General features: G+C 48.3%; 12 protein-coding genes across 12 annotated transcripts; 4 read left to right on the plus strand and 8 right to left on the minus strand.

The window, feature by feature from the left end:
- Positions 1–66: 66 nt before the first annotated feature.
- On the plus strand, positions 67–1793 carry I302_107951 (uncharacterized protein; the record flags this gene model as incomplete). The annotated part of the gene is made up of 4 exons (XM_019194278.1): positions 67–270; positions 327–725; positions 790–1557; positions 1617–1793. 4 exons carry the CDS (start codon positions 67–69, stop codon positions 1791–1793), a joined length of 1548 nt encoding a protein of 515 aa, XP_019044401.1.
- Positions 1794–2559: 766 nt separating this feature from the next.
- I302_107952 (uncharacterized protein) lies at positions 2560–2970 on the minus strand (the record flags this gene model as incomplete). The annotated part of the gene is made up of 1 exon (XM_019194277.1): positions 2560–2970. One exon carries the CDS (start codon positions 2968–2970, stop codon positions 2560–2562), a length of 411 nt encoding a protein of 136 aa, XP_019044400.1.
- Positions 2971–3443: 473 nt separating this feature from the next.
- I302_107953 (uncharacterized protein) lies at positions 3444–3887 on the minus strand (the record flags this gene model as incomplete). The annotated part of the gene is made up of 1 exon (XM_019194276.1): positions 3444–3887. The coding sequence occupies one exon, from the start codon at positions 3885–3887 to the stop codon at positions 3444–3446; it is 444 nt and encodes a 147-aa protein (XP_019044399.1).
- A 1215-nt stretch (positions 3888–5102) lies between these two features.
- I302_107954 (uncharacterized protein) lies at positions 5103–6692 on the minus strand (the record flags this gene model as incomplete). Its single annotated transcript, XM_065870578.1, has 8 exons — positions 5103–5254; positions 5314–5535; positions 5596–5775; positions 5833–5862; positions 5926–5966; positions 6019–6334; positions 6377–6533; positions 6585–6692. The coding sequence occupies 8 exons, from the start codon at positions 6690–6692 to the stop codon at positions 5103–5105; spliced, it is 1206 nt and encodes a 401-aa protein (XP_065726650.1).
- Positions 6693–7264: 572 nt separating this feature from the next.
- On the plus strand, positions 7265–9413 carry I302_107955 (uncharacterized protein; the record flags this gene model as incomplete). The annotated part of the gene is made up of 6 exons (XM_065870579.1): positions 7265–7454; positions 7534–7825; positions 7878–7932; positions 7981–8111; positions 8163–8566; positions 8623–9413. The coding sequence occupies 6 exons, from the start codon at positions 7265–7267 to the stop codon at positions 9411–9413; spliced, it is 1863 nt and encodes a 620-aa protein (XP_065726651.1).
- Positions 9414–9529: 116 nt separating this feature from the next.
- On the minus strand, positions 9530–11976 carry I302_107956 (uncharacterized protein; the record flags this gene model as incomplete). The annotated part of the gene is made up of 7 exons (XM_065870580.1): positions 9530–9864; positions 9910–10165; positions 10218–10425; positions 10493–11391; positions 11455–11551; positions 11604–11731; positions 11785–11976. The coding sequence occupies 7 exons, from the start codon at positions 11974–11976 to the stop codon at positions 9530–9532; spliced, it is 2115 nt and encodes a 704-aa protein (XP_065726652.1).
- A 436-nt stretch (positions 11977–12412) lies between these two features.
- I302_107957 (uncharacterized protein) lies at positions 12413–14491 on the minus strand (the record flags this gene model as incomplete). The annotated part of the gene is made up of 12 exons (XM_019194272.1): positions 12413–12449; positions 12517–12702; positions 12761–12871; positions 12922–12991; positions 13041–13113; positions 13168–13251; positions 13322–13759; positions 13814–13871; positions 13927–13987; positions 14047–14119; positions 14183–14240; positions 14289–14491. The coding sequence occupies 12 exons, from the start codon at positions 14489–14491 to the stop codon at positions 12413–12415; spliced, it is 1452 nt and encodes a 483-aa protein (XP_019044395.1).
- Positions 14492–15160: 669 nt separating this feature from the next.
- On the minus strand, positions 15161–15931 carry I302_107958 (uncharacterized protein; the record flags this gene model as incomplete). Its single annotated transcript, XM_019194271.1, has 3 exons — positions 15161–15316; positions 15390–15610; positions 15679–15931. 3 exons carry the CDS (start codon positions 15929–15931, stop codon positions 15161–15163), a joined length of 630 nt encoding a protein of 209 aa, XP_019044394.1.
- An 866-nt stretch (positions 15932–16797) lies between these two features.
- On the plus strand, positions 16798–17749 carry I302_107959 (uncharacterized protein; the record flags this gene model as incomplete). Its single annotated transcript, XM_019194270.1, has 2 exons — positions 16798–17122; positions 17232–17749. The coding sequence occupies 2 exons, from the start codon at positions 16798–16800 to the stop codon at positions 17747–17749; spliced, it is 843 nt and encodes a 280-aa protein (XP_019044393.1).
- A 294-nt stretch (positions 17750–18043) lies between these two features.
- I302_107960 (uncharacterized protein) lies at positions 18044–19720 on the minus strand (the record flags this gene model as incomplete). Its single annotated transcript, XM_019194269.1, has 6 exons — positions 18044–18199; positions 18277–18433; positions 18496–19026; positions 19090–19399; positions 19468–19636; positions 19709–19720. 6 exons carry the CDS (start codon positions 19718–19720, stop codon positions 18044–18046), a joined length of 1335 nt encoding a protein of 444 aa, XP_019044392.1.
- Positions 19721–21305: 1585 nt separating this feature from the next.
- I302_107961 (uncharacterized protein) lies at positions 21306–22553 on the plus strand (the record flags this gene model as incomplete). Its single annotated transcript, XM_019194268.1, has 4 exons — positions 21306–21447; positions 21530–21791; positions 21906–22178; positions 22337–22553. The coding sequence occupies 4 exons, from the start codon at positions 21306–21308 to the stop codon at positions 22551–22553; spliced, it is 894 nt and encodes a 297-aa protein (XP_019044391.1).
- Positions 22554–22646: 93 nt separating this feature from the next.
- Positions 22647–23732, minus strand: I302_107962 (uncharacterized protein; the record flags this gene model as incomplete). The annotated part of the gene is made up of 3 exons (XM_019194267.1): positions 22647–22847; positions 22957–23448; positions 23622–23732. The coding sequence occupies 3 exons, from the start codon at positions 23730–23732 to the stop codon at positions 22647–22649; spliced, it is 804 nt and encodes a 267-aa protein (XP_019044390.1).
- Positions 23733–23847: the final 115 nt, after the last annotated feature.

Genomic DNA, 23847 nt, shown 5'->3' on the forward strand with positions numbered 1-23847 from the left:
CCCCAATAACTACTCCGTGGAGCGCACACCCTATCTCTTGGCAATCAGTCCCATTGTCTTTTCAACATGTCGAAACCCAGCAGTACATCGATCCCGCCGGTCCAGCAGGACTTCCTCGCCGAAACAGACTTGAAGAACGAGTTTGATCACGTGGAGATTGTCAATGACGTTGAGAACTCCCAAGCGAGCTCTCTTCACCAAGAGATCGAAGCTCTCAAACGTCTTTCCCCAGACGAATACGCAGCCCAACATTCCAAGCTCGTTCGCAAAGTAAGTGTTTCTTGCATCTTACAACACAGCCCTGTGTTGATTGTTGGATGTGATAGATTGATATACGACTACTGCCGGTGCTCTTCGTCCTCCTGATCTTGAATTACTTGGATCGAAACGCCTTGGCCTCAGCTAGAGTACAGGGTCTCGAGAAAGACCTAAAACTCAAAGGTGACCAATTTAACATCGCGATCTCCATCTTGTTCGCTGGGTATATCTTGGGTCAAATTCCTTCCAACATGATTCTGTCCAAAGTCCGACCCTCAATTTACCTTTCTGCTTGGGTAGCACTATGGGGAGCTGTATCGGCCACTACCGCCGCCGCCGACAACTTCACCCACCTGCTCGTGATTCGATTCTTCCTCGGTGTCACCGAGTCGCCTTACTTTCCTGGTGCTTTGTTCCTTCTTTCTTCCTGGTACACCAAAAAGGAGTTGGCTTTCCGTACTTCTATCGTAAGTGACACATTTGAGCTTGTTTGCCGTGCCGAGGCTTACGCGATGCCTTCTTGTTGATTAGCTCTACACCGGATCTCTCCTTTCTGGCGCCTTTTCTGGTCTCATCAGTGCCGGTATACAAAAAGGACTCAATGGCGTCTCGGGATTATCATCTTGGAGATGGTTATTCATTCTGGAAGGAGTAGTCACCGTTGCGGCGGCGGTATTTTCAGCTTTCATCCTTCCAGATTATCCCGCCACCACCAAGTGGCTGTCCAGCCGGGAAAAGGCGATCGCTGTGTACCGATTGGAACAAGACGCCGGAGTCAGGGACGAGGAAACGATGACTTTGTTCCAGAGCTTCAAGGCCGCTGCTGTCGATTATAAGCTTTACCTTCTGGCCATCATCATCATCACCAAGACTACCGCGGGAGCTGTTACTCAATTCATTCCGACAGTGGTCGCCACTTTTGGAATGTCCAAGGTCAACACCCTATTACTCACTGCTCCCCCATATCTCTTCGCTGCTTTTCTCGCTCTCACCATCTCATACACATCTGATCGAAAGCCTGAGAGATGTTTCCATCTTCTCACGCCCATCCTCTTTGGTATGGTTGGGTTCATTATCGCTACGACAACTACAAAGACAGCTCCCAGGTATTTCTCGCTCTTCCTGATGATCGGTGGAATGTTCGGATCGTACAATGTGGCTTTGGCTTGGATCTCTTCCACTTTTGCCAGACCTCGAGCAAAACGAGCCGCAGCCTATGCTACTATCAATTCATTGGGTAATGTAGCCCAGATATGGTCTCCATATCTTTATAAGTCCACGACCGCTCCATCGTACCACGTGAGTTTTTGCCCCTTTGAATGATGTGAAGCACAGCTAAAACTTGGCGAACTCCACAGCTTGCATTCACCGTGAACACCGTCATGGCTGGAGTTGCCGTAGTCTTTTGCCTTGTCTTAAGATGGTGCTTGAAGCGTGAAAACATCCGGATGGATCGCTCAGACAGTGCCGAAGGAAATGACGAGGAGAGGGGAGCCGGACCTACTCCTCAAGCTCGAGTTCGGTATGTCCTCTGAGTGGCAACGTCATATAGTCTGTCGGGCCGGCCGAAGAAGTAGTAAAGTGGGGAAGCTATGAGATGTTTCTGCGAGGTTAGGCACCCAATCTCCAAATTATCGATGTTCGAACTGCAGTTTTCAAATTGAGACTCAAGGCTACGAGTACGTGTATGACATTTTTATGCTCGTGATGTATTGCTTTGTCGGTATTTCCTCTTTAGTCCCCCTTGAGGAAGGTTGTTCCCGTGTTAGGTTATCCGAAATGTTGAGCTCGCCCCAAAAAGGATCAAACTGAGAGAGCTATACATCACTCTATAGCGATGCGATAACAACTGACAACAGTAGCATGTTCAGTCCCAGCCTTCTTGTGGCCAATTCGTACCCGGTCTTGGCGCTGGGCGCTCAGCCACCTTCTTAACTATACTTTATAGACGTGGGTGGCATTGAGCTCAAGGCTCTGCGGGCGCGAGAGGGTTGTCACGAGAAGGGGTGAAAGAGCGTAAAGTCCACGAGGATAGACAGGTGTAAGGATGTGTGACCCCCAAAGTGACCGGAGTGACTTGCACGTCACTGATCCTGGCGTTGGCGGCGCCCATGACATAGGGGACCATCACGGCTACGACGGCACTGGCGCTGGCGTTGGGTTTGTACCACTCGTACACATTGCTCGGAAAAAGCACAGAAGATTAGAACACATCCACCTTGTAGGAATTCCACGACTCTCAACTTGGACAATCAGGACAAAGTGATACATTACTTACCACCCTCTTAGGTGTTCCTCTATCTATCCTTCGCTCTTATCCCCATCCTCCTTTGGCTTCCAAGGCCCGCTATAATCCACCTCAAACCGCTTAACCGGATCAGGCGCTATAAAATCCTCTTCACATTCCCCCTTGATCACGAAACCCGTCTTGACCTCTCCCCTCGGTACCAAAACATTTGGTTCGTACGTGTTACGTTGATTGTCTACCGACCACTGACCGATCCTGTACATGGTAATTGGAAAGGTGAGGAAGGAAGCGGGCGTTTGAGACCATGTGTATTGTCGCCATACGACTTGAGGGATGAGGTCGCCTTGGGCGTCGTAGTGTCTCTCAGTGCCGCGGAGCTTGTACAGGAGTTTGGGGTTCTCAGCCGTGGGTGCGGCTGTGGGAGAAAATGAAGGTGATGAAGAGGACTGAGTTGAAGCCGCCATGCTTTCGGTGGTCGATAGTGCGCTCGAGCACGATGCGTTGAGATGACGGACGCTTGGTGAGGATCGTACTGTGTCTGAGGGCTGAGATGCTGACGGATGCAGCTGCTTGTTGGGATGCATGTGACATATGACATCGACGTTGAGGCTTACATTTTCCCCTCGGCAAACTACTGCTGACGCATGAATGCAAGTATGATCTCATGGACATCGGTGAGTCTCGGGACCATCGGCCGAGAATCCTTTGCTAGCGACAACATCAGAAGCGAGGGGTGAACTTGCGATTGATATCTCGTGCCTGGGGGCAAATCGGCTACATGCCTCCTTGTTTCTGGTTGTTCTGCTTCTTTCCCATGCGTCTTTTCATCAACGAGCTACCCCTCAACGCAGGTGTCTGTGCAGTCCAGTCCAGAGCGCCACGCATGCATGCATAGGTATTCTCAGAGTCCATATGATTAGGTCACGAGTCTAACAGTCTAATAGCAGCTGACGTAACAGGTACCCATGCAAGACGACCAAAGGGCGATGGAACCCATTCCAGTGCCTCTTGCAAAGGCGCAGATCGATGGACATTGCGAACAAGGGTATCGTTTCTCCAACGTCTGACCGGTGGTTGTCGCATTCCCAGCCGTTGTAGGGTCAAATTCGTCCTTGTATTGGTTTCCGACCGCCTGCCACTTTTGACAATCCCACTCGGACAAAGGCTCAGTGAATAACCCACAAGCTCGATAAGTATCTAGGGAGTTGGTTTCAAAGCTGATACAGCCGCCTTGAGCGACGGTCCGCTCAATCTCTCCGTCCGTCAAGGTCGTCAAAACGCAATTGTCGGATACCCCCCGGTGATTGATGGGGGAGGCGGTGGAGACGCTAGCTGCGGCGAGGGTTGTGGCGAGCATGAAGAGTTTGGCGGTGAAGAGCATTTTGCTGCAGAGTCTGAGTGGTGGTGCAGGCCTGCTTGTGATTGGCTGGGAATGACACTGAAGAGGCAGACAAGATTGAGACACTCACAGGAAAGCCTCGAGAGCTGGGGAGGAATTGAGAGTAGGGGAAAGATTGAGAGCTGTGAAGTTGAGGATTGTGAGGCTTTCTGGACGAGCTTGACCGAGTTTTATACCTCTTCCCGCGGCAGCATCCTCACTGACATCTACAAGTGTCGGCCGACAGAGAGAAAGCAAACTCGACCTCCAGGTTCGTCCTATCCATCAACAAAGGGAAGTGGACATCCCCTAAATCGTTCTACAAGCCTCATACGTATGTCGGAGCACAGGGAACATGGGTGTGCCCTTGTCGACATGTCTCAAGTGAACACCTCACAAGGACAAGACGAATCGTGGGTACAGGTATACGGTACGAGTATACCGCCAAGTATGCGCAAGTCGGAAGGAATCTTCACGTCGGTGACTTGACATGTATCATATGTAGATAGGGCAGAGTCTCACGGACTCAGGGTTACCGAATCTGTTGAAACTAGTCTATTGCCTCTCAGCCACATACAATACCGTTCCCACTCGCTCGCTTCGAACGTCACATAGATCTCCGTCCGTTCCCGTATGTTGAGCAGCATAACCCGCTCTTGGTAGGCATGGTATGATGCTTGAATAACTCTGGCAGGCTTGCGGGTTGGGGAAACAGGAACCAAATGTGACGTATCGACGTATCGAAGAAGAAGGTTAAGAAGGCTCTTGGTTGCGGTTACTATTCTCATGTGACGATCATGAAGCCGGTCTCGAAAGATTCAGGATAGCTTTCGGCCGCAAATGAGCGGTACCTGGGAGGGGGCGCGGGTGTGAATATGTCGTGCACCTCGATGCCCATTGCTGTCGGCCACATCGGCAGTGCATTCAATCAAATAAGAGACCTGAAGCTTGTTGGCGTGTGAAAGTCGAAATCTGAACTATCATCCTAACAGGCTCAAGTATTGGTGGTCATGCTGAAGCTGATAGCTATCACTATTATGCTAGCAATGTTTTCCTTTGTTGGTCTCCGCTTCTCATCTCCTCAAGAGGGGGGTTGTGCTCGTGTGAGTTTATTCTTTGGGGCCCGCATCAGAAAGATAATTGCACCAGCGCGATCGAGCTGGGAGAGCTTTACATCTGTGACGAATGACACAATAACAGCGGACAAGGCTAGTACAATCAATCCCAAGCCTCTTCGGGCCATCTCTTGCCCTCCCGGGGCGCACGGAACTCGCCCACTAGGTTATCTGGCAACGTTTGTTCTTCGTTATCAAGCCAGAGTCGGATCAAGTGTCGTTGGTTCTTCTCGGAATCCTCGGAGGAAGTTCGCGCTACCATTGACAAAGGGCTGAGCGGTGGTTTCATCCCGATTGAGGTCTCACATACATACCATGATATACAGTAACGTTATTGACATATTCCAGATCGCCCTTTTGTAGATCGAGATCGATGCTGTACTTCTCGGCCGTAAAGTGGACGGCATCCAAGGCTAAATGTTTCTCCTTTGGCAGAGGCTCAACATCCTCATCAGCGCCGTAGAAGCCGAAGTATGGTCTTCTGGAGTAAACCGAAATGACTTGATTGTCCCCGACCGGATGTATCAATCGTCTCCCTACCAGCGCAAAACATCAGTCCACGAGTAGCGGGCGAAACACCATTTCTAACGACATACCTTCGGGTTGATATCTGTTCTTCCAATCCGGTTTAGCGAGCTCTCTCACAATGTCTCGTCGGTTCTTGGCAAATTCGTTGTAAGTCTGAGCGACGGAAGACAACTGTGAAAGTCCTCCAGTCTCGGCTACTCCCAGTGTAAACAAAGAGATGATGCCGAGACTTCCATCATTATGAAAGACTGCGGATGCATGACACAGTGTCAGCTTGGAACTCTTTGAGAGTCAAGCAAGCTCACCTTGATTGCCGTTTGTTTGTCCTTTGACAACTAATGTTTGGGTGAGCAAATAAACTGAAGACGATACTAAGTTAGTTAATCATGACAACTTACCAATTGGGGGTCGCTTGTCGGCTTCGATGTTTGTTATGTCTCTACAAATGGGTTCAGTATGGGCGGATGGTACGGGAGAAGGATTTTACTTACCTGAGATGTACAATATTGTCTCCCTTGTTTGAGATTCTCTTGGAAGACACATAGGCTGAGATCCCAGCAAAGATGGAAATTTGCTTCGCTCGAGACCATTCATCTACAGGCAAACCCCGCAATACTCTGAATCCCAGACCATGGTTGAGCTCGTGAGTGATTTGAGTGAGATTTTTGTACAAGTTGGTGTCATCCCCAATGGGGAATGTTGTCTTATCGATCTCGTTGTTCGAAATCGAGAGAGATTGGAAGTGATTGTAGGCTTCATTAATGAGTTTGATGTCCTCTTCCGTAAATCGGTACAGCCACTTCTCGGCTAGAGACAGTAAGCCTTCATCGCTAAAGGTGCAGGACTCACGTTGATTTATCAATACCTTGCCATCCCAGACACTGTTCGATACAACCTGATTGGGGAAGCCATCCGGTAACAGGTCGTTTTCCGGTTTAACGTATGCTGCTTGGTTGGAAGTCCACCACTTGAGATTTGGCTCATACGGAGTGTCGAAAATTCTTCTCTAAACGATGTATTAGCATAAAGGAAACTTCGTGGTTGGAGTCCTACTTACCTTCTTTTCTTCAGCGTCGTAAGTGTCGTTACGAGCAGGCTTGATCCTCAAACCTTGAAAAGTATCATGTAAAGCAGCTGGCGGGGTTGCGACGACGGCGGCACTCATAGTGAGAATGTTGTATGGTACGTTTGTCACGGAGCATCCTGTCTGTGATGATAATGTACGCTCTGGTGCATATATGTATTCTTAGACTTAAGTGAGAAGATGTATAACATCAATTGACGCAATCTACTGACGCCATCGAGCGACATCACCTTAAATCACGGTCTCGTCCGAGATATGTCAACAAGCTGTCAGTCTAGACAAGCATGCATGGCTCTCACGTGAATCCCATCCTGCGTCCCCGGGTGGGAATGGGTATTGACGGGATGTCGGTTCCTCGGCATCTGTTTAAGACTGCGAGTACGTCTGTGTGAGCATCGGAGAGCATGGGGACCCCAATAACAAGGGATGATCTCGGGCTGAAGCAAGCGTGAAAAACAATGGTTCGGGATAAGTAAGGAGAAACCATCGGTCCGACCTGTACCGAAGTGATGAGATGGGAGCCAACCGTAAGCTGCTTGATTCAGTGAGATGGTGCATGGGAGAATGTGGGAATCTTGATATATATGTGTCGTTCTCTGCTCATTATATTCAGACAAGCGTGAATATCAATCAATCAGTCAGCAAACAACAACATGTCACAACCTTGCGAGGGCTGCACTTGTGGAAGAGCTCAGGAAGCGCTAGCCCCTACATCTGGGGCTGGTCCTCGACAACTTCGTTCATACACATCCCCCGCGGAGAGCAACTCCAATGCTAGTGAAGGTATAGAGCCTGCGGTCCCATTGAGATCCAAGAAATGGTTCAATGATCCTCACGATCTTGGTGAGTGGTCTTTGCGCAATGACAGCGCTGATGAAAACAGGAATGTCCGCTCTTTATACGGAAAGGTATCTGAATCAAGGTCTTACGGTACCTGAACTGTCTCCAATCAACAAACCCATCATCGGTATAGCGCAGACTGGCTCAGATCTAGCACCATGCAACAGATATCATGTAGAGCTCGCGAAAAGAGTTCGAGATGGTATTATCGCGGCGGGTGGTACACCACTAGAATTCCCTTGTCACCCTATTCAAGAGACCGGCAAAAGACCAACGGCGAGTCTTGATCGAAATCTGTCATATCTTTCCTTGGTAGAAGTGCTGTTTGGGTATCCTCTAGATGGTGTAGTGCTATTGACAGGGTGCGATAAAACGTGAGTGATTCGATCTGAGATCTGAAGACGGAGATTGATAATGTTTCAATAGCACTCCAGCTTTGCTCATGGCCGCGGCAACCGTGAACATTCCTGCTATTGCTATGGTGAGTGTCCCTCTAGGTGAAATCAGATCGCTGCTGATCCTTCGACAGAATGTTGGCCCTATGTTAAACGGATACAGCGGTCGAAAGCTGATAGGATCAGGAGGTGTCGTATGGGAAAGTCGAGCTCAATTAGCTGCTGGAGAAATTACCGAAGCAGAGTTCTTGCACAATGTAGCATTGTCCGCCCCCAGGTGAGTCTCACTCGTTTCAATCACACGGCTGACATACAGTGCCGGACATTGTAACACCATCGGTACCGCTTCGACGATGAACGCCATGGCCGAAGCCTTGGGTATGGCCCTTCCAGGAAGTGCATCTATCCCTGCCGTCTACAGAGAACGAGGTGCTTGTGCCTACGCTACTGGTCTGCGAATCGTTCAACTCGTTCGTGAAGATGTCAAGCCATCCGATATCATGACGAAGCAAGCTTTCGAAAACGCCATCGCATGTTGCGCTGCTATCGGAGGCTCAACCAATGCGCCTATCCACTTGAACGCCATTGCCAAACACGTAGGAGTAGAACTTGATTGTGATGATTGGGAAAGAGTAGGGTACAAGTTGCCCTTGATCCTGAATGTTCAACCTGCCGGACAATGGTTATGCGAGGAATATCATCGAGCAGGGGGTTTACCAGGTGAGCTGCAAGTCTTCACACTAACTTAACATGTTTGTTAACCCAATCTTCTATAGCCATCGTTGCCGAGTTGCTCGAACACAAAGCCTTGCCTCATCCCGATGCTCTGACAGTATCTGGTAAATCCATTGGCGATAACTGTCTAGGTGACTTATCGCAAGATCGACGAGTGATCGTTCCATTCGATGACCCTCTGGTCGCAGAAGCCGGGTTCCTGCATCTCAAGGGATCCTTGTTCAACAGTGGTATCATGAAGACTTCCGTCATTTCCAAGGCATTCCGGGAACAGTACCTATCCAACCCTAACGATCCCATGGCTTTCGAAGGTCCCGTTGCTGTATTTGACGGACCAGAAGACTACCACCACAGAATTGAGAAATCTCCCCACATCGGGCCCGGAACTATCCTCATCATGCGTGGTGCTGGACCAGTAGGATATCCTGGTGCAGCAGAAGTAGTGAACATGATCCCGCCTGGTGAATTGATCAAGAAGGGTATAGAATTACCGTGTATAGGTGATGGAAGACAAAGTGGTACTAGTGGAAGTCCATCGATCTTGAATGCTAGTCCGGAAGCTGCGACCGGTGGTATGTTGGGTTACTTGAAAGATGGCGATAAGGTCAGAATCGATTTGCTGAAGAGGACTGCCGATGTATTGCTGAGTGCAGAGGAGATTGAGGAGAGGAAGAGGGAAGTGGGCTTGTATCAATTCCCAAAGAGTCAAACACCATGGCAAGAGATATACAGAGGATCAGTGTCGGAATTGAGTGAAGGTATGGTGATCAAGAGTGCTGTCAAATATCAACGTCTGGCTCAAACTCAAGGTATTCCAAGGCAGAACCATTGATCACGTTTGAAGTCTACGTGTCAGTTCGAGTTTAGTAGTCATATGCTATGAATGTATCAAGGTTCATGTCCGAACGAATTGATCCCATACAACATGATACTTACAGTATACACCTTCTAAATCAATAACAAACCTCCCTCGTACAGCTCAAACATGACTGTCCGCCAATGAATTTCTGCCTGCTCACTAATGCCTTCCGCTCTTCTTTTCCATACCTCTTCCATCAATCTAAGAGCACTTCGGGTGTTACCAAAAGATGTCCCATCATCGCCTAACCTAACGAATCGATTTCGGAAAACCCGCTGCAAGGCCGGTCGCTCAGCGTGACATCCCGCGATGACGATGGGGAAGATCATGAGTTTGTCGGTCGCTCCTTGGGCATCACATTTGTCCAAAGCTAACAGAGCGTCCGCAGTGTCTTGAACGGCAGTTGCGATGTCGGGAACTATCACTAGCCATAAGCAAGATGCGATTGGCTGGCGTACACTCCACTCACCATTCGGATAACACCCATCCAAAACAGTAGCCAATAACACTCTCACACCATGATGGAAGACATTGCTCATCGCCATTCTTTGAACAGTCGACGGGTCATCTGGCTGAAAAAGATGTTCCTCTCGCCATTTCCGTTCCATCAGCAGCCTCTCGATCGAGTCAGCTCGCTCAACAAGAGCACGATGTGATAATGTTCCTGATCGAATGGCTTTCTCTTTCCATTCTGATAGTGCGACCGTCTCTGCCAAGGCAAGTCTCTGAAACGCCAATTGATCAGTTCAGATCGGGAAGCACGTCCTGCACACTTACTGTAGTGTTATCGCAACCCATGACCGTCTCTCGAAGTAGTTTAGACACGTTTCCTTGAGTCCGATATTGATCCAGCATGAACACTCGGTATACCGGTAGATGCAGGGACGCCTTGTTTTGAGTGAGAGACATGAGAATGTCCACCCACATCAGTGGACTGATGAGATGACCTAAACGGTCCATCAAGGGGGAAATGTCGATCTGGTGCCTACAAATGGTGGATCAGCGTCAGTTTCAGACACGGAGGGACCACAGTGGCAGAGGACCTCGCTCACCTAGACGTGTTGACGTTTGATCCTATCCCGCCTACTCCTGTCAACACCGCAGTCAAACATCTCCTGCACAGCTCGGCCGTCTCCACCCAGCTTTTGGTCTCTCCTCCGTCGAATAGGTTGAAACTATTCGCTGAGAGTGCGGCTAATATCGAATCGTCCGATCCAAGTTCAGAAGTAGGGACTGATTTCAGTTCTCTGATTATCGCCTGGATGGTTGTTCGTGCAAAAACATCATCCGAATTAGGGATGTTATGAGAGCTTGCATGGTCTGCACCTATATTCCCATCCATCAGGATTGGTTGACGGCGTTTCTTGTGGGCAATATGCAGAGCGGCAATGGCAGAAAAGGCTTGAAGGACACGAGGGTTTTGTAGGGCAAGGGGAGCGACGAGATCGGAGATCGGTTGATTATCGAATCGAAATTGCAGAGGAAGAATGACAGTAAGGTAGTGGTGGAAATACCGCATATCCTCGAGGTTTTCTCTGGATTCCAAAGCGCTCGGATAAGGGAACCATAGTGTATTTGGCAATTGAGGATATAAGGGGAAGTAGGCATTATCATCGGACGGTTTGGTGGGAGGTACGAGTCCAAGTAGATTGAGTATATCAGGATCGATCAGCGGCGAAGAGACGGTTGACTGAGAAGAAAATGGTGCCGGGAGTGGATCGACAGCTTGAGCATGAGTCGATGATGTTGCTGTTGGGTTATATTGGGAGGTATATAGACCTCTTGTATGTCCACTATCATAACCGTAGCTTGTGGGATAAGATCCCCCCGGCATGGGTACGGGGGTGTTTGTAGGAACTGATGTTGTTACCACCTGCTGATATGTTGCGGTCTTCGCAGGCACTATTGGCTTATCTACCAGCATCTCCACTTGATCTTCAGGACTGTACACCTAATGTTAAGGAAATAACGGATAAGTATCCGGCAGTTGAATGTCAGCCTTTAAGACACTCACACTCCGTCCATCATCCCCTCTACCAGATACTGATGCTGCTCTCTCTGCCCAATGACTTCTCATCTTCGCCGACCTAGTTTCGTTGACGGTTTGTTTGCTGATACCAAACATCAGATTCATGCTTGAATGGCTTCAGACACACTACTCACATTTGAGCGGTAGCATCTTTCACCTTATCCTTCTTATTCATCCACCCAGGTCTCTTCGCATCGTATCCCATGCAATCCAAGCCCAGCCTGATACAAGCACCGCAGGCTGGTTTGCCCTCATCGCATTTCTGTTGGACAGGTCAAAACCAAAGGCGCCATCTACGATTCAAACCGCACTCACCTTCTTCCTCAACCTACACGTCAAGCAACCAGATTTCTTCCTTTGATTCTTGCCAGTACGTGGTGTCTCGCTTGAGCTAGGTGAGGGTGAGGGTGGAGGTGGGAACGAAGAGGTCGAAGAGGATGCCAAAGTTTGAGAATGAAGGTCGAACGAAGGGTAGGCTGAAGAGCTAGGACCAGCGCCAAATTCCATCTTCTGTCGATGTTATGTATTCTACCGATTACCTCAAGCTACTCATCGGACGGTCAGATCGCCCAGCGGTCTCACGATCTGTGTATTGAGAGTGACGATGTATGGAGAGAGTATAAGACAGATGATAGATGTGCTATCAGAGACAAGGATAGGAAAAAGAAAAGCAACTCGATCCCAGATTGAATTTCAGAATGAGATCCGCACAGTTTCACCGAATCCGGATCAACGGATAAATGCACAAATTTAATCATACTAATCAGATAGGACCTTTTCTTTCTTACCATCTCTTCTGCGATTCATGCATGGAAGACTCTGGTCTATATGAGACTCAAGCTATGTGTGAGGGGTTGCAGCATAAAAGGAGAATTATGGGATCTTATGGTGTGCATGGTATGCACGGACTATGTATATAGATATATCATCTGAGAGAACGCCTCTAATTCGAACCACTATTATCTGCACAACTGAATGGTCTGCAAACAGATTTTCCACAGTCAGCTCGGCCACAAGAGGAGCTTGATACACCAGATGACAACTCACTGTGACAAAGCGCCGTCCTGGAAGTCCTTATGTATAGTCACCACAGCAGCGTACGTCCCAGACACCAGGATGAACCAACCGATAAAGTGGAAGGTAATGTTCATGGCCATCAAGGCATACCATTTCTTGGATCCTCTGTTGGTAGCTCTCCAGTGGTCCCATACCCACATGTAGGTCTCCGTTTGACTGTCGTATATCATCAGCAAGGAGGGTGGCTCGAGCCCAAGGATTCGTTTCCACTCACATGCAGATAAGAGTACCTAGCAAAGCTCCAATCAAACTTATGAGATCATTGAAGAATGGGATGGCTTCGGCGATGATGAAGGCAAGAATAGATGTGATGGAGATACAACCACTACGAAAAGATTAGCAGAATCAATATGAACAGTGTGAGATATCACTCACTACCACACGGCATAGTGGGTTGGTGTGTTTTTAGAGAGATGTACTGATTTTCGTAAAATTCGAACAAACACTGCGAAGAAAAGGTCAGCTAAGTTCATCGGGAACACAATTGGACTAACCATATTTAGCCGCAGTATGTACCAAAATCAGACCGCCTGCAGCTAGGCCAGGTAAGGCAAGACCATAACAGACCTGTGATTACCGGTCAGCTTTCGATAAAATGACGTTCACAAAACCGGTACTCACCTTCTTGATGGTGTGACCAGCAGTACCCAAAGCTGGCGAGGCGATATATTCACCCGCGTAGTGATACACAACAGCAGCGACGATCTGGACAAGGGCAATAAAGGATCACATCAATATGCCAGTGTTATCCGGATGATGATCTGAGGTAACTCACGAGATAAACCGTAGTCATCAAAGTTTGACCGACGATAACACTCTTGGTGAAATCCTTGGGTTCCCTCATTTCTCCAACAATACTGAAATAATTGGGTGTTCCAGCATACGAGAAGATGATGATACAGACCGCGTTGATAGCATCGATGAATGATGGGGTAGCTGCTATTTGAGTATTGATTGACCAATCGTCTCCTGGGGGGGCTAAGTCGGATACGCCAAGAGAGATCATGAGAGTGATAACGGAGGACATGATACTGGCCAGACCTAACCATCCCAGCCATGATATACGGGAGAGCGTCTGGATGGAAGCGAGAGCACCGATGATGACCATAGCTACGATCGCCCAGACTACCGTGCATGTAGCATGTTCCGTGATGGTGTTGAACGCGACTGACATCGATAAAAAGCTTGCACCCGTGACAGCGACGATTTGTAGCTGCACAAGATTTAAGTCAAGGAGCAACGAAGGAATACCAACTAATTTACTTACCCAGAAAGCGAATCCCAAGATCTCCCTTCCCCAGAAACCGAACAGCATGTAACCAACACTGCAAAGGCTCAGCTAACTTGGACTCCGTGGACTCGAGACGGACAGTTGCTCACTCTGCTACGGTGTATACCTCGGGATGGTTGAGCTTGAAAGTACCAACGACATAATCCGACCCTGCATCAACAATTGTCAACCGATATCCAGGAAGATTTGGGATGAAAGGATTGGCTCACAACCGACGATCAAGGCAATGGCGACAATGACTATTATACCAGGTACCAAGCCTAATATGTTGAAAGCGGTTGGCTAGACAGAATTCGTTCGGCTCAGCGTCACTGTACAGCTGAAAGAAAACCAGTGTCAACTCACCAATCCAAGAATACCCAAGCCGACCTGGGTTTTCAGCTGAAGTACAGTCGCCTTGATCCTGAGCGAACGTCAGCCTTGGTTGTATAAAATGGAGTATAAAACTCACCACGATAGGGACCTGTAATTCGGTCCATCGCCTTCTATCGTACCCCAGACAGCATCCACCAATTTTCCCTGCTCCAGCTCTGGTTGTGACCCCGCTTTTCCAACTTCCAAATCCGAGATTTTCCCTTCCTCCGCACGATCTGCAAGGGCATAAGAGTCCCTATCCGTCTCACTAGTTCTGTCATCAGCGATTTTATTGCTCATTATGTGACGTGTTTATCTTGCGGGGACGATAAGATAATGAGATACAGAATCAGAATCTTCGGTCGGACCATGAACGATGTTATTAATGCCTCCTAGTCGACTGACACGGAGCTTGACTTTTTTCAGAGTCGACATTTTCGATCTCAGCCGGTATTTCTCGCTTGGAGAACTCAAGACAGCAACACATCCGAGGACATTCATACAGCTGTTGCAACTCGAAGATGAAGCACATGGTGAACGTGATGGTTCAGAGTGTATAGTATCAGGGAGAAAGAGGAGAGAGAGAGAAAAGAAACTAAACGAGATGCGAGGTGAAAGACTGTTTCCCCTTAAAATTAAGCGAGTTAACCCAGATCACGTGTTCACCCATCCCCCTCCCGATGCACAAAGTCTTTCTCATGCATGTCAAGTCAGATACAGATAGTTGACCTCGACCTACTCAAGGATAGCATCTGTATAGAGACAGTCCTGGGTGACAGCGATTGTGACACATGGGCCCGAAGCGGAATAATTACATATCAGATAACTCATGAACAAGCATTACACCACACCGAAAAGTGTCCTGACAGGCGGTCAGCCGATTATAAGGGTAATATGAGAACTCTACACCAGAAGAGAACGAAATGTTATAACGCCTATTATATCCTTCAAGCGATCTTCCGACGATCTCTAAGGGAAGATTGGGGGAAGAACGACCTTCTCTCCGTAATATGTTCTATAGCAATCTTGTTTCGCTGACGCAGTCCTGAGATCAAACGCGATCGACCCGCATAGGATATAACTGTATTGCAACCAGTCGTAATCACCTGGGCTTACGGTGAGTTTCTATTGGTGACAAGATGGTGAGCTACTCAGTCCGATCAATGCAATCAATCATGTGGAAGAGCAGCATACTCACGACACGTTGCTGTTCGTATGCGTCAAAATCTACCAGCCCAGAAGTCTCGGCGATAAAGGTGCCATTCCCTTTATCCCCATTATCAAAGTATCCATACCAAGTCGCTTCCTCAAATACAATCGCAGTATCGTAGTACTGAACGAACTTGTTGGTGATCACTCCTTTGGTGATGTGGCCGTTGAACGCTGGGCCTTCGAGAATTCCTCCAACGAATGTGTTGACTGTCTCGTTTTGTAAGCTGTGTACTTGCTTGAAAAGGTTTCTTAAGCGATATGGCGTTTTCACTCACTGTTTTCTGTGATGCCAGTTTGGAAGATGATGGGAGAAGGTTGACCAAAAGCGTAGGTGATCGTGAAGAGATAGTCGAAATTGTAACTGTATGAGGGATATCCTTTACCGCCGTTGTCTCTTGGGGATGGAGTTTGATCCTTCTTCTGCTGTTCGTGGGCGCCCCCACTACCGCTTCCTTGGGTGGCCATAGCCTGAGAGAGTGAAGCTAGAATCGCCCAGATCGCTAAGAATAGAGAGAGTTTGAAAGCCATATTCGAATTGGCCTCGGTAGCGCACGGTTCTCGAGTGGAGAGGATTCGAGAGAATAATAGATGCTATAGACCAGTAGTCAAACGGTGTGGGGGATGATCATTATAATCAAGAGCTAGACACGGTCAGTGACCATTCTTATACTATCATGACTGTCTCGTTTTGGTAATGTTGACACGATGATCCCTCCCGTATCCATTTGCTTGCCTTCCACCTACAGTGCCTTGCCAAGAATCCTGGGTGGGTATGAGAAAAAGTTAGTCACCTGCATCTTGGCGGACACACACTAGCCTTGAGAGATAAGGATAAATCACTGTTGCAAAACTGTTTACGACGTTCTGTGGAATGACATGGGGCCTTGTTCCCGTAACTTTAATAGCCGCGCATTGGTCTGAGCTATGTTCTACACCTATGATTGCAGCTAGTGACAGACGAAACCATCATGATCTCCCCGCGCTGGCCCGTCCGAACGATCCGGCTTGTTGTGGGAACAAGTTTGTTAATCCGTCTTGGACGTTTCGATCACACGCGATGGTGATCTTCTGGATTCAAGTGGTCCACGTAGCGTTGCGGCTGTTCCACGGATTGCTGTGTGACTTGATGGGAGCGGAGTAGTCAACTCTATAGCTGCCATCGAGGAGCAGACAACCCGCGGTATTGACGTTATTGTGCTTCATGGACATAACTATGCAGATCCCTCCACCCCGAGTCTCGGTGATCTTATGCGATAACTCATACTTTGTGACCCGCTCCAGTGAATTACCGAAATGTCCACTCAGATATATATATACGAAAAAAGGTACATACCCCCTTCGTTCCCTCTATCTTATTCCATCCCGCTTGACATACATGCTCCCACCCCCACACAATGACCACCAACAACTCCAACACCAACACTATCATCCTGTTAACAGGTTCCAACACCGGTATAGGCTATGCAACTGCCCAAGCACTTCTCACCGCTCCCCTGCCCAGTAGACCGGTGACGATCATCCTGACGTCCCGTACCCTTGATAAAGCCGTCAAGGCATCACAGGACTTGAAGGACGATCAGGCGTTCTTGGATGCTTGGAACGGGGGTTGTCAAGTCGTGCCTAAGCAGCTTGATATCGATGATGAAGCGAGTGTGAAAGCTTTACATAAGGATTTGAAGGAGCAGTTCGGGAGAGTAGATGTATTGGTCAATAATGCGGGTAATTCTCTTCCCTCTCAGTATACCTCATCCTGCTTTCATGGTCATGGTGGAGATACTTCATCACGAAGTGAAGATGGGATGTTAACTACAATACTGTGTGATTACAGGTGCACATTACGACTTCCAAGTTGCTTCGGGAAAGATGACCACGCGGGAAGCATTCATCGGATCATTCACCACCAACGTCGTTTCTACCCACCTCCTGACCGAAAGCTTCATGGACCTGTTATTCTCCTCTGATTCCCCCCGACTGATCTTCCTGTCCAGTGGGCTGTCCTCGTTGGGAGATCATTCCAATCCTCACGTACCGGTCAATCATTCCCCTCCTGCCGGATGGCCCAAACAGCCGATCTTCCAGACACCCACCTACAGGACCAGCAAGACAGCTATGAATATGATGATTCTTGAATGGTGCAGGACTTTGAAGAACGATAATGTCAAGATACATATCCTTGATCCCGGGTTTCTATCCACCACTCTGGGTGGTGCTCAGCCTGACGTGCTGAAGGAGAAGGGCGCGAAAGATCCGATTGAAGGTGGGAGGTTCATCAGAAGTATTATTGAGGGTGAGAGAGATGGTGATCAGGGCAAATTGATCGGTAGTGAGGGTATCATACCTTGGTAGCTGAGTCTAGTACACCGTCCAGAGCAGCATTAATGGATGTAAATCAGTTATAATATCAGTATACACCTGTGTCAACTATCATTGCACATCGTTGAAGGATAAAATAGTATGCATGATACATTATAGAAACGTTCGACGATTCTGAAGCACAAGGGAAAAGTTTCAATTGTAAAGTAAGAAGCACAAGGGAGGTCGATAGCTAAGGAATTTTGAAAGGTTAGGGGAGTAAAGTGTCCTTTCTACATCGAGGTGTGATTACCATCGATGAGTTAAATGAAAGTGTGTTGAGAGCACTTAGAAAAAGGTTCTCTTGGCGTATCGGTTCATGACGATAGCTCGTTTGGCAGAGGCACCTGAAGCTTGACAGGTGGTCACTTGGCCATCACAGGCGGTCAAGGCGGCGGAGACTTCAGAGTTGGTGAGACCGTTGGCCCATCTTTTGCATCGGTTCTAGGGTAGGAGTAAATGTCGTCAAATCAGTCTTGTAGTCACTTGATGAGTCCAAAAAAGCCAACATTCCACCTTACCATTTGCTCCATACAAGCGGCGTTGATGGCGGATTGCTCGTCAAAGTAAGATCCACCGAGGGTGACGTATCGGTTACCGGCTTGAGTGACAGGAGGAACGGGTCCACCCATCTCGGCGTTACCGGTGGCATCGGAGGTGGTTAGGGCAGGAGCAGCACTACGAATGACAATCAAGGTCAGTGTCTTTTACAGCTTTGATTTCGAGTATGGTATCCTCACGAGGTGGCAGAGGTAGCAGCAGCGGAAGTCTCAGCAGCAGAGGTGGCGGGAGCTGACTCGGATGGGTACTCGGTGTCGACAGGGCTGGCAGCGGAGGTTGATGAAGAAGCGGGAGCAGAGGCTACATTGGAGGTAGCTGGTGCTTCGGTCTCGGCTGGAACGGAGGCGGCATCGTAGGTGGTGGGTGTAGCAGCGGCAGAGGTTTCAGCAGGAGCAGAAGTGTCGGCGGCGGAAGTTTCAGCAGCGGAGGTCTCAGCAGGAGCGGATGAGGAAGCTGAAGCGGTAGGAGTGGTACCTGAGCTACCACCGCTGTAGACGGCAGGACCGGGAGGAACGAAGAGTGATTGATCACCACCGTACAGGTTCCAGGTCTTGAAGTCATCGTTAAGGCCATAAGCGGCTGGGAAGGTGACGGTATCGGTAGGAACGACGGAACCGGATGAGATCAAGTTGGCTTGGAAACAGACTGGGTAGACTTGAGGGGCACCCGTGGAGTGCATAGCGATGATGTCGTGTCTGACCAAGTAGGGACTGTGGGTATCATCAGCGTTAGCTCGAGTACACCTGATACGTAGATGATAGAGCTTGATTTACCCAGCAGCGAGATCAGAAGGAATGGTGAAAGTCCATTCCAAGGTAGAGACGATAGTGTCCGAAGGCCACTTGGTACCATCGAACGAAACTTCTTCGATCTTGAACCATTGAAGAGAGGCGGCATCAACACCATCACATCCGGTCGAGGGACAGGCAGCCATGTATTCGGTAACTGGACCTTTGTGGGAGTCGGGCCAGGTGTTCCAGTGGGCGGTAACGGAATCACCGGCGTTGACATCCCAGGTCTCTAAACCTGAACCAGCAGAGAGTCCACCACATGCAACGATGGCGGAGGTGTAGTCGGCGAAACCTGGACGGGGCGATGGCAGTCTGTCAGTTTCTGCAAAGAGATGGGGAAAGACCCGAGAGTCAACTCACCTTGATCAGAGTTATCGGTAGGTCTCTCAGCAGTGGACCCGTACTCGGCGGCATTGGAAGGGTTGAAACCGGCAAAGGTCTCACCACTGATGGTCCAGCTGGCAACGTGACCGTGCGCTTTGACGACGGAAGCGCCGATGAGGAAGGAAAGAAGTGTAAAAGCTTGAGTCTGTGGAGGTAAAGATGTGACTGATCAGTAACAACTCGAACGGTGGACCATGAGGCAAAAAGATCAACTCACGTTGGACAACATCTTGAATCGATACTTCTGAAAGAGTTGATAATAGGACTTGATAGCGGTTCAAGTGAGTGAATCTGAAGGAAAGTCGGCTTGTAATGAAAGAATGAAAGTGAGCTTTTGGATAGTGTTGTGAAATCAATTCACTATTGACTATTTGGCTAAGATACGAGAAGACAGGATGAGAATGAAGAATTGGATGAGGAAAGAAAGAAAAGATAGGAATGACTCGTCTGAAGAAGAGGGGGATTTATATATCTTTTTTGGCCTCACTTCGAAATGACTCATTCCGAGAACGAGAACAAAAGGATATGGTTTCCCTTTGACAGAAGATGGGAAGAGATAATTGATCAAAGCGGGATTGATTGTGTTGAGTTTGAATATGATATCCCTTTCAATCCCACATACAGCTCCTACCTTTTTACCTTGGCATATACAAGGCACTTCACCGGTGGTGAAGGTGTTTCATCGAGATGGTGATGATGAGGATGTACTTTCTCCGACATCGATCGCTACCTTTGCTCTTGGGTGTTTCTCTGCATCACCACCAACGTCGTTGATTGATGGATTACACCGTGGACCCAATCTTCTTGACCCTCGTTCCTACTTTGGAGGATGAATGATACCACTCAAAGGGAGAACAATAAGGTTTGTGTTCGGTGGATTGTCTATATCCCCTCGTTTCGGAATGGGTTACCCTGGTAATCAAAGTCAAAAGTTTGTGGAGGATTGAAGGATTGATTGATTGCGTGGATACATACTGTTCTGACACATGTTAATGGGATGCACGGCCTGGGAATTACCAAGCCACCATGGGGATATCGAATGGTCGAAAGGAAGATTGGTATAGAAATACACAGGTGCGATGTGATAGGAACAGCAGAAATAACTTGACATCGGGCCGAAAGATGAAACGTCCCTTTTAGTAATAGGAAATGGTCTATGCATGTTTCGATAGTTGTCCTTCTAGAATACCTTGCAGGAAGAACGCCAAGAAGTACAAGCACCTGAGAATGTGCGGCATTTATGTTGATATCTTGACGACGAGGGTGATGGTCGTGTTGCTGGAATCGCAGTACCTCAACCATCATCACTTTGTGGGCTTGTTTCATCCTGGAGTGTTCCGTCCCAGGAATGTCTTTTGGGGGGACTGAGCAACATAGTACGCGTATTTCTCGGAGTACCTCGGTGAACGAGTCAAAATATGAAAGATGATGTCTATCGCAGCAAGACAAGCACGTTTGACATACATCACCCCCAAGATGACCAGAAACCCATTGGTAGGCACAAGTTGACCCATCAATCGACAGTTCACGTCCGTCATGTTCATCATGTCCATTTATAATCGAAACCGAAAGACTCTCGACATGGAAGAAGCAGCCAGACAGGTCATCCATAGCTTATCTCTTGCTGTGAATGTATGCGCAGATGAGGCAGAGGATAGAGACTGATGATGATGATGATGTCGCCATAATGAATGATGGTGACGACATTCAGATGATCGGGTAGATCCGATGAAGATGATTTCATATATATTTCATTATAACTCATCCTCCTCCTCTCTATCTCTGCTCACTGACAACATCAATCACCCCTCAAGATGCCCTGGACAGATATCAAGCTGAACGATGGGAGAGAGATCCCCGGTATCTCATTCGGTTCGTCAAGACATTCAGGAGATACGGTATCTACAGTGGATGAAGCGATCCACGCCGGGTTTGACAGTATCGATACCGCTCAGAGTGAGTTGATCGTTCCTTACATACACATCTCTACTTTAGAGACTGGAATCTGTGTTACTAACCCATCACACGCTCGTCGCAGTCTACAGATCGGAAGGAGCAGTAGGTCAAGCTATCAAGCAATCTGGTTTATCCAGAGACGATCTGTGGATAACCACCAAATGGTCGGGTCTCAAATCGGCGAAAGAATCGATCGAAGATAGTTTACATGATTTGGGCGTGGATTATGTCGATCTGTACTTGATCCATTTCCCTGGTGTGACTAAGGGGGATATACCTGGTTCGTGGAAGCATTTGGAGGAGTTTAAGAAGTTGGGTTATGCGAAGAGTATCGGTGTGTCGAAGTGAGCATCGGCGACATTGCTATTCTCCTTCCAACTGCTGTACTTTTTCGAACTCAGATCATCATTGCTGCATTAGAATAACGCTGATAACGACCTGAATCCGCGATGACACAGCTTCGAGGTCTCCGACCTTAAAGAACTCCTATCCCAAGCTCACGTCAAACCCTCAGTCAATCAGATCCCCTTCCATCCTGATATACTGCTCAAGCAAGAACCACTGGTCAAATACCTCAAAGAACATGATATCGCCATTGAGGGATACTCGCCCCTCGCACCGTTGTGGAACGATGATAAGAAATCACCTGTTTTGAAAGTTGTCAAGGATATAGCTGGGAAGAGGGATGTACCGGAAGAGAGGGTGTTGTTGGCTTGGTCGAGGGCTAAAGGGTATGTTCGAGCACATCCCTCCTCCCTTTTCTCCGGCCTTGTTGGGAATGATGGCTTTTAGCTGACATCTCCTCTTATTACCTTCTGCACAACACTATCGGGCTCCCTTGCTTCACATTCCATCCTCCACTCCCCCTCGTTGGTCGCCACCACCACAGCGTCATCCCCGTCACCTCGTCATCCACCAAATCCCGCATCGAAAGCTTCATCGCTGCTGGTGATCTCAAACTCACAACTGAAGAGGTCGAAGCGATTGATAAAGCAGGATACAAAACCGCCAAAAACGCTGAGATCAGGAGAAAGGTCGTCACCGGATTCAAGTGGGCGACAGCAGCTGGATTGGTCACTTATCTTGCTCTCACCCGATTCACCTAGGATTCAGTATAGACGAAGATAGGTATGGGTGCTAGATGACATGCAGTTTTGCATAATTACAATTACGATCTTAGGTGATCCTGACTTCATCCGTTATATTGGTTTCTGTTTCTGTATCTTTTCATTCTCCCGTCGCTCCTCCTCTTCATCCTCTTTCTCCAACGTTGCAACCCACTGATCTATGGCTTCTCCGTCGAACCCATCTGTACTCCTTCCTGGCTGATTGACACTTTCCACCAGGGTAGGCATGGACAAATTCAGCGTTTCTCTCATCTTTGAGCTGAACTCGGTCATCTATGTGCGGGTAATCCACCATAGTTAGTCAGCGATACCGCTATGATCATGACCTTCGCACGACGGCCAGCGATGCAGGATCATAAGAGAGAGAGAGATGAGAACTTACATCTTTCACACCCATTATCTTGGCTACTATGAAAGCTCCCAGTCCCGCACTACCAAACACCAACGCCGTAGCTATTCCCAATGCTTGAAATCCTAAAAAACCAGATACAGGTTCAGTGGAGAACCCTTCTTCACCTTCCATCGGTGTTAATGTGGATCCGTAGAGCGATTTCTCCTCGCGTGCGTTGAATGATCTTGCTGCCTGTAAGGAAGGGTTTATGTGATCGATAGTGGATATTGGTACTGAGGATGAGGAGGGTGAGGATGCGAGATAAGCTGAGTTGAGGGATGATGGGGTTTCGACTGTGCTTGCTCCTGACAATGACGACGAAGCTGAAGCTGATGTTGTTGGGAGAGCTACTCTCGGTATCCTTATACGCTGGTTTAAGATCGCTTGACTTTGATGAGATAGGAATTGGGTAGCGTTGGCTTGTTTGGCTGCTTGACGAACGTAGGGGATGACTAGTATCGCGAGACCTGTTGTTATTGCAAACTATACCACAAGTCGCAGTCAGCATATGCGTTCCGAGATGGAGAGCAGCTGACAGTGATGACATGGTCTCTGTATGGTGCACTCTATTCTGACATGGTACCTCCTCATGATGTGCGCATCTGGATGAGGAGCACAACCAAGAGGAGAAAGTCAACGATGTGAGCCTAACTTACAGCTGCTCCAGCGACATAACCAGCTACTTTGGGTATCTTCTTCTTTTTCCCTTTCACATCGTTGGCATCTGCAGGTAGCGTATTGGGTGGTCCTGGGAGTAGAGATGCCATGGTTGATATGTGTTTTGGTTGATATGAGATGAAGAAGAGAATGAAAGAAGATCAAGAATGTTGATGCGGGGCAACGAAGATTCGAATAATTTTGAAAAAAGTGAATAAGATGATC

Source organism: Kwoniella bestiolae, chromosome 7, assembly GCF_000512585.2.
Source record: "Kwoniella bestiolae CBS 10118 chromosome 7, complete sequence".
NCBI classification, from domain to species: Eukaryota; Fungi; Basidiomycota; class Tremellomycetes; order Tremellales; family Cryptococcaceae; genus Kwoniella; species Kwoniella bestiolae.